The following is a 9,342-nucleotide window of genomic DNA, read 5'->3' as shown; positions in this document are numbered from 1 at the left end:
ATTTCTGGACATTTTCTTAAACTTTTCTATCTTTTCTCTTTTTTTTTGCACCAAACTTTCAGAGTAATTATCCCTTTATCAAGAAACTGAAGTTTCACAGAACGGGTCCAGTTTGGACTGAGAGGTCTCGACATGTGATGAAAACTGATTGTGCATTCATGAAAGTGAAGGATGAAACAGAAGTGGCTGTGTGAGGAGAAGTGATTGCTGCTGAGAGCGTTGGTTGATTTTAGGTAACAGTAAAAACCCATTAAAAAAAGAGATGGTCCTCTCTGAAGGTTCTGGATTCAACCCGTCTGTTCAGATTCATTCCCCGACCGCAGCAGCCCGGCTCTCCTCAGAGCCCTGTCCACATTGGGGATCAGTTTTTCCTGGAAGTCCCACAGACGTTTGTCCTCCCTGAGATCCTCCGGCCTTGGGTTCCCCTTTTTTTTGATGTGAATCAGGCTGCAGACATTTCGGGGGACTTTGAATGTGCCTCCAGAAAACTTGAGGGGTAAGTGCGTGCGAACATGCTCCATTAACCTTTGAGACACACACACACACACACACACACACACACACACACACACACACACACACACACACAGAAATACAAAGTCAGAACAATGCGCCTGATGCTTCATGGCTGAGATCATTTTCATTTATTAAAATCTGAAGCAAAGCGAGGCCCACTCAGCCTCAGCAGACGACTGAAGTTTGATCCACAGCAGAGCAGACTGTCCTTGACTCTTGACTTAACACCCACCCACTCAGACTGAAACTCTGATTATTTTTAACATTTAACCCAACTTGTAACCAGGGATTGAGACTGAGTTTGGTACTTTTATATGTAACAACTGAATTCTGTCAGTACAGCAGAGTACCGATCCACATAAATCAGATAGTACCATGTTTGAGTACCTGAACCCATCCTTGTGACTATGAAGGAGTGGGGGTAAAGGTGATTCTCCATGCTGGACATGAATACAGTATTTCAAGTTTATAAAGTGAGAAATATGTTGAATGGAAAATTTTGACATTTTGTTATAAAAAATCAATTTAACTCCATAAAGACAGACTACTACAGAAAATTGGGACCTTTGAGTATAGATACTGATTCTCAGGCACTGGGCATCTGTACCATATCGTTTCAAATGTGAAAGGTTCTCATCCCTAATGTTACCTGGGCTGAATGATCATCTTGAAAGGGAAGCCGCCTGGTATGCTTTTTTTGTAGATATGCTCCAGGATGTTGAGCCCCGGCAGCCCGTCCCACTGAGGGAGACGAAACCTCCCGCTGGGCTCTGAGAATTTCCCTGGGAACACCTGGTTCTGGATGAAGAACACACCTGTCTGAGTGTGGCACAGCAGAGAGGATGGACGTTAACGGAAGAAGAGGTGTTGATACTGTCAGGTACTTCAGGGTCGAAGCCGCCTACCTCTGGGTGCTGCTGCTGGAGCGCATCCATCAGAGACACCAAGCTGTCGTGTTTGTACGGCATGATGATTTCATCGATGTCATTCAACAGGACGTAACGGGACCGCTCCATGGATCTGTACACACATTCGTTCAGGGTGGTATGCTGACCGAAGAAATGCAGGTGTCCCCCGTCCTTAGAGGGGATCCAGCTCCTCGAGGGTTTCAGAAACATGTCGATGGGCCAAGGAACCACCTCCACAAAGCCCGTCTGGCTGTAGCTCTTCAACAGGCGATCCAGTTCTGGACCACAGGAGGTGTTGTAGATCACCACCCTGTCCACGCCCAGCAGCCTGGAGGAAGACCACACAAAAAACAAGAGTTTGACAGACTTCCCCCAGACCTGGAAGCTGTCATCACTGCCAAAGGGTGTGCAACCAAGTATCTAAAGTAAACAGTGTTTTAGCAAGGGATCACTGTATAAATATATATATATATATATATATATATATATATATATATATTTATATATATATATATATATATATTTATATATATATATTTATATATATATATATATATATATATATATATATATATATATATATATATGTATATATATATATATATATATATATATATATATATATATATATATATATATATATAAATATATATATAATATCTATATAAAATATCTTTCCGTTGCTAGGCATTGCCCAAGTAGCTGCCTGTTGAAGCAGCTCTCTCTTCTTTGTCCGTTTCTTGTAATTTTTTCGTCTCTTTTTCATCATCTTTGTATTTGGAGTGGATCATCACTTTGTATGGTTCATTGTTGGTCATGGACACCAAACTTTTTGTGGCTTCAGCTAAATTTTTACTACTTTTCTCCTGTGTTTGTCTGGAGATCCTACATGTAACCATGACTGCATTGTTTACATGTGAAATTAGCTGTTAGCAGCCTGTAGCATGTCAGTGCTAACTAGTGTAGGACTTGATGATTTCCCTCGAGCTGAGGAGGAGGAGGTGAGGACGACGTGCTGGTTCTAAGGTGTGAGCTGGGAGGTGACGACGTGGACCTGTCCTTCCATCCATCGTTGTTGGGAACGTGGGATCTATCTCCGGTCGGATGGACGAGCTAGCCGTGCTAGCCCAGCGGCATCGTGCTGTTCACGGACGTGGCTTATGGAGCTGGCATCAGACGCTGGCCCCACATTGGAGGAGCTTTGCCTGCTGTGGGCAGACAGGATCCAGGAGACAGAGACTGAACAGACTGCTGGGGAGGCTCAGTCCTGGACCTTGTGGAGGTGGAGACTGGCTGGGCTGGAGAGTGGTGGACGAGTGGTGGTCGGGATGTCGTCATCTTTTTTCTTGTGGACCTCACCAAAAGTGGCAAACACCTCACATGCGTTATTATTATTATTATTATTATTTTTATAAAATACCAGATTTGACCCCCTACATCCCACAGTTTTCTCAGTTGCCTCACGTAGGCTCTTAAAATAAAAAAACTAAAACTGTTGTAGCGGGGGGGTGAGAGCGTGAGGACCTGTCCAAAATTGCTGAGATAACAGACTAGACACTACATTACAAAAGTTGTTTCAGATTTTGACGTTTCGCACCCAGTTTTCGAATGACGAGCCCTCTCAGCTCCCTCCATTAGAATACATGGGAGAGCACTTTCCAGCTTTAAGTAAGCTGCTGCTTTTGGGCCTCTACACAAAAAAGTAAAAGTCCTACACCTTAAAAAATTACAGGAATGGATTCCTGACAAAACTTCCTGCAAAAGTATGTTATTTTTACAGCTATTTCTTCCAATTTGTGCCCTCTATGAGGAGTTGTTTCCGAAACTTTTGTGAATTCAACTCTTCACAGAGCAGCAGTGATGATGTCACACACTGATAAGGAGTTCTGTGATGATGTCACACACTGATTAGGAGTTCCGTGCCGCTGGTCATGTGACTGAGCAGGGGAAATAACACATGATACAACTGTTATACCTCTAAGAGGGTCAGAAAGGGATGAAACCCCAACAGTGGAGGTCAAACCGGCTTGAGGGACCGGTGAGAGCGCGAGGACCTGTCCAACGCTGCTTGCAGCTTTAATTGATTCTGAAGCAGCTGCTTTGGCTCAGGTGTCAGACCCAGTGAAAGATCCCAGTAAAATGTTGAACATCGTGTTTTTTTTGGAGTGTGACAGAGGCAGAGACAGAGGCAGCTCCATCAGAGGAGCTCCAATCAGAGCTCAGAGCTCTTCCCCAGCCCTGCAGCTTGTTGCTGACCTGTACATCTCCAGCGTCTGAGCGTACTGCAGCACGTTGTTGTACCCTCCAAACAGGTTGGAGATGCAGACGGTGAAGTTAAACTGCATCCTCTCCTCCTCCTCCCCCCTGCTCCTCTGGTTTCTGATGGGGAGCCAGATCTGGTTTACCACCTTCGGTCTTTCTGATTCAGTCTGCAGGGTGACGTGTGAAGCGTCGCAGCCATCAGGAACCAGACATATGACATCGATGGTGATGAAGGGAAAGCCCATGTGTTGAGGAAGTCGTAAAATCTTTGCCACCTGTGTCTTTGATAGTTGTCCCTCACAGCAGAACAGACAGTACAGAGGTCTGATGGAGTCTCTCTCGAAGATGCTGAAGATCCTGACGCCAAATCCTTTCACTCTCCGGTCCTCGAAGGCCGACACCAGGAGGTGCTTTGTGGAGTTCAGGGGGGTGATGGTGTTCACGGCCGTCCAAACGGGGCAAACCTTCGGACGCACCTTCGGAAAGGGGCTGTACACATCAGGCGTTCTATTGACGATAAAGAGGATGACAATGGTAGCTACGACGAAGAAGAGTGTGAATGTTTTTTTGAAGTGTGATGTCATGATCATCCAGAGCAGGAGGAGGAGAAGGAGAAAGAGGAGGAGGAGTCTCAACCTGTGGCAGAGTAAAGAAAAAAGCAGGGTTACTGCAGAGCAATCCACAGGTACAGACAGTCTGGACACCACAGTCTGAATGGAATAATATGGTTTAATTAAAGACCTGATTTAAAAAACAAATCTGATCCGGTTTCCGCCTCAGCTTTGCCTAATGTCCTGGACTGGTTCACAAATGAGGGGTGCAGGGTCACAGCCAAAGCCTGTACACAGAATGGACAGCATCCATCCATCCAGTGGCGGACTGGGACTGAAAAACAGCCCAGGACTTTAACTCGGCCCAGCCCAAACAACGGCCCCCCTCGACAGCACTTATTCGCCAAAAATGTCTCATAAGGAATGAATGGGAATCTAGGATTCTCCCAAATTTAACTTTGTACTAACCACTAACTTTGAAATGTGTGGCGTTCAGCATACTTCCACTTACAGGCACCATTTTTGCTTTTAAACTGATCTTTCAGCTGTTCGGGTATGACTTTAATTTTTAGATATCTTTTACAGTTTTTGAGATTTTACTGTTTAAGCAACATAAACTCTTTAGTGTTTGCCCTAAAACCTCAGCTCCAAGAGTGTGGAACTTCCAAAATCTTCAGTGTAGAAAAATAAAAAATGCATTAAAATGTTCCCTGACTTGTCCTGATTCTGGCAAAGTGGTTTTTGAAGCAAAAACATAGAGCACTTAATCACAAAATGGCCAACTGTCAGATAAAGTCAGCACCAGCAACCCATTTACTCCAATTTGAATTCCTGAGGGTTTTCTCAGAGATCAGTGGAAATTCACTCATTTGTCTCTGGCCGTCACAGGCACATTTCTGGGTCTACAGACAGAGAGAAGCATTTTGGATTTTTTACTTAAAAAGCTTTTATCCAAGGGGAATAAACAAGGACTTTTCAGTGAATGACTTTTTGTAGCCAATTATTTAAATGTGGCTTTATTATCTGTAAAAAGTATACTACTACATAACTTTATTATTATAATCACTGTAATACTATTATTATTATTTCTAATCATATTATGAACCTGAACCTGTTTTATGAATCACTTTTTAGCCCTTTTCTTCCAAAGCACTTTGTTTATAGCCTGTAATATATTTTTGTTTATTATTTGTCTTCTCAAGTCACTTTAGCATTTTAACGTTCAAGTTTTATTTCCAAGTATTGTTTGTTTAAAATTAATCTTGCATTATTGTAATGTATTTATATATTGACGTGTGCTGCTGACCTCTTGGCCAGGTCACCTTTGCAAAAGAGATCTCGATCTCAAAGGGTTTCTCTACCTGGTTAAATAAAGGTTAGTAACCAGTGGAAATTGAGATGAGATGAAGGTGGAGACATTACTGAAAGACATTGCCTCTGAAAGGAAGAGAATACAAATTATCACTGAACTTAAAACCAAAACAATGTCATTTGGTAACTGGAGAAGACGGCGTAGAAACAGAGAGAGTTACTGAAAATGAATGTCCTGGAATCAGAGTAGATGAAAAATTAAGCTTGAAATCCCACATTAAACTTAGCCCAAAATATCAAACCAGCATTTCAGTCCTGAACAAAGTCAAACGGGTTCTGGATCACAAATCACTTCGCACTGTGTACTGGTCTCTGATTTACCATATTTAAGTTACTGTGCTGAGGTTTGGGGCAACACATGCAAATGTTCACGGCATACCTCAAAAACCTGCCACAAGAATTATTCATAAAATCAGACACCTGGGTCACACAAACCCACTTTTTCAGTGGTCAAATCTCCTTAAATTTTCAAATATTGTAGAATATCAAACTGCAACAGTCATGTTAAAGGCAAAAGGCTGTTTACTCCCTCCTGATATTCAAAAAGCGTTCAGGGGGCGATGTTGTGTGAATATCAAAACCAAACTGGTCTCAGAGAGGGGAGCACAAAGATCTGTGAGGCTGATAATGTGGGGGTGTTAATTTGACCCTTTGAATAAGATACCTTGTTAGATACATTTTGTGTGGATAGACTATCAGAACAGGAACACTTGATGGAAAAACAAAGGCTTTGATGGTCAACAGAAAAATCCAGCTCCCTGCCTCCCTCTCCTTCTACCAAGCAAACCAAATCCACAGGAAGAACCAGGTGATGTTCATTACACAATTATTCACAAGATCCACCCACTCACACTCCTAGGGCTCTAATTTCGTAGACCAGGCGCAGGTGCACCTGCCCTGCGCCTGCCTTCGCCGTGCGCACAGGGCGTGACCGGCGCACTTTGCAAGTTTCTTGCAGTGCCAAGAGAGGTGCAGTACAGGCGCAGTCCAGGCGCAGAGCTGCGCGTCCACGCCTCCCTCCGCGCAAATGGCAGAGAGGGAGGAGAAAAGCCCTGAGTGGGTTTAACACACCCGAGCGCTGTTTTCACCAATCAAATGAGCGCCTCTCCTCGCCTTTAAATGCCCTGCGGCCGAGGCGCAGCGTCTGATTGGTCTGACTGATCTTCAGCACCGCGGAGAGAGGTAGCGGAGACGGTCGCTGTGCCTGCAACAGGTCAATGGACAGCGGGGCGCATCGGAGGACACGACGCGCGTCACTGTGTGGGCCAGCTCCCGGGACAGATTTAATCTGTTCCTTTGTCTTTATTAGGAGTACAAAATGAAGAGACAGTTACACAGCTGGCTTATCCATTCAGAATACTTTTGATCCACCTGCACTCCTGGTTTGTCATGCCAAGCAGAGCCTTTGGTGATATACTGTATACTCTCCCAGTGTCTCCACCTCATCCTCCTTACAATAATGTACTCCATCTTTTTAGCTCACGTCAAAAATAAAGACTAAAACAGAGAAATATGGGAAATCACAGGTAAATCCTGAGTGACAAACATTTATTTCGTCTCTTTTTTTCTTCGTCTTTTCTCTCCCTCTTTTCTTTAAATTAAATGAAATGAGAGAACCAGATATTTACTCTGTATCAGATGTTAAGGCTGTTTATTGTTTAATTGTAAGATGTGCATCAAACTTCCAGCTGCCGTCAGGTTAACTTTCCATTATAACAAACGGCTTTGATCTGACATCAGATGTGACGGGACAGTTAATATAGATATAAATGTATATGCTGGTTCAGACAGTTACATTAAATAGTGATTGCTGTGATTGTTTACTGCAAACCTGCCTCTGAGGCTTTGATGACATGTGCGCACATGTGCGCCTGTCACCAAATTACAGCTGCGTGGGGTGCGCTCCGCCTTGCGCCGAGAATAGACCAGGTTGGAGCTGGCGAGCTTTCAGTGCACTTTTTTGGCACAAAATTGTCACTGCGCCAACATGAATCTGCTGACACCTCCCCCTGGTGCGCCGTCAACTCCCCCTGGCGCGCCGTCACACCCATCTCTGCGCAGACGGTCTACCAAATTGTCAAATTGGCAGCGCACGGCGGTGCGCCGCATGAAATTAGCACTGCGCAGGCTGCGCCAGGCTTGCGCCCCCTGCGCTGCGCCACGAAATTAGAGCCCCTGGTGACATGTCATCCCTGCCTCTAAAGACGAGTGTAGGGGCCATAAATAGTGTGATATTGGTAAGTGCTTTGTTGATGTGATGGGTGTGTACTTTCTGTTGGCACCTGTGTAGATGCGTCTGGGTGGTTTCAAGTCATTCCACATACCTGTGGCCTGTGGTTAACGAGGGAGGGTGAGTCGGGAGCGGCACGTCCTGATAACTGATGCGATACATTTGCCACTTATGAAAGAAGTTAAATCAGTGCAGTTTGTTTTTGTGCTCATTTTAGATTGTTTGCAAAATTGCCCTGATTCTACGTTCCAACTTTCTCTTTGTCTGAAGAGTTTTTTTGTTGCTTCTTTTTTTCTTTTACGTTTTTCAAAAACAGACATTTTTAATTAATCAATCAGCCAAGTTACAGCAGTGTCTGTTGTAGCTTTATAAGCACAAAAATGTTATTTTCTGCCTCTATCTCAACTCAGAACCCAGCATTCTAATATCCTCCTTCAATGTTGCCGCTCAACAAAGTTACTGTTCTCATTTTGAGATGCAGTTTTAAGGAGATCTCCTCATCTCTGGAGGATGCTAACAGGTAACGAGGTGATAAAGCTTTAACCAAGCTCAGAAGAGACAGAATCGGAGAGAAACGCTGAAATCATTCATAGTTTGAACTTTTAAATCAAAGTTACTCACTGGAAGCCCCGGCGTGTTTCTCTGCGTCTCCTGCCAAGTTACAGTCAGACCCTGAAGCGCGGCTGCTCCAGGTCCTGTCCTTCTGGTTTCTGCATATTTGGCTGATAAATACTGAACATCCTGTCACTCTGACATCTGTGGGCGTGTCTGGCTCACCTCAGGGCGGCGCCACACCAGGACAGGACCTGATCTGATCTCATCATGTTAGAATTACATCTGTACAAAATCAGCTCAGACAAAACCAAAATGCAATAAATCTGATCAGAGCAGAGATGAAACAGAGAAAAGGAAAATAAAGGGGACAGTTAAAACAGGAGAAGATTTTAAAAAGAAAATTAAAAAGTAAAGATAAGTCATTTAAAGTCAGGTTGAAAATACATCATGTACAATAAGTTAGGGATATTGTGACAGACTCAGTTGATTTCATGCAAAGGATGTTTGTTTCACTTCAGAGGTTTTTGGGATATGGAGGGTGACAGGGTGACACTTGCCATCACTAAACGGACGAGCAGGGCCACCTGGCCATAGCCCACACTCAGTTCGGTCGCAGGCATTCAGATGTTGCTTGTGAACATGGTGTCTCAAAGTGTCAATAAGGGGAGACTTGCAGCAAGACACAGAACTACTGGCAGTGTTAGTGACAGACACAGGAGTGGAGCCCCACAAGTGATGCACCGCAGCACAGCGCCTCCTACAGCACAGCGAACCCAGGGTTTGCTGTGCAGTTTTCAAAAATTAAATATAATTTCATACATTTTATAATATTTATATAAAGTAGTGCAGTTTATCTTAAATAAAAAGCATCCTAAAATACTAGTTTTATTACATTACATTCTCAACTTTTTTTCCTTTTCTTTTTGGCCATTTAAACATTTCCATAGCT

The 9,342-nt window shown here is 43.7% G+C and overlaps 1 protein-coding gene across 1 annotated transcript; it reads right to left on the bottom strand.

Annotated features, from left to right (window-relative positions):
- Nucleotides 1-287: 287 nt before the first annotated feature.
- Nucleotides 288-4,270, bottom strand: LOC141806126 (uncharacterized). Its single transcript, XM_074691391.1, has 4 exons — nucleotides 3,681-4,270; nucleotides 1,422-1,752; nucleotides 1,166-1,335; nucleotides 288-525 (listed from the first exon to the last, which is right to left on the bottom strand). The coding sequence occupies exons 1-4, from the start codon at nucleotides 4,268-4,270 to the stop codon at nucleotides 288-290; spliced, it is 1,329 nt and encodes a 442-aa protein (XP_074547492.1).
- Between the last annotated feature and the right edge of the window lie 5,072 nt (nucleotides 4,271-9,342).

Source organism: Halichoeres trimaculatus, unplaced genomic scaffold (assembly GCF_033239565.1).
Source record: "Halichoeres trimaculatus isolate MK-OKI-2021-1 unplaced genomic scaffold, fHalTri1.1 fHalTri1_scaffold_17, whole genome shotgun sequence".
NCBI lineage: Eukaryota > Metazoa > Chordata > Actinopteri > Labriformes > Labridae > Halichoeres > Halichoeres trimaculatus.
The sequence above is the reverse complement of the archived record's forward strand: the minus strand, read 5'-3'. Positions and strand labels throughout refer to the sequence as shown.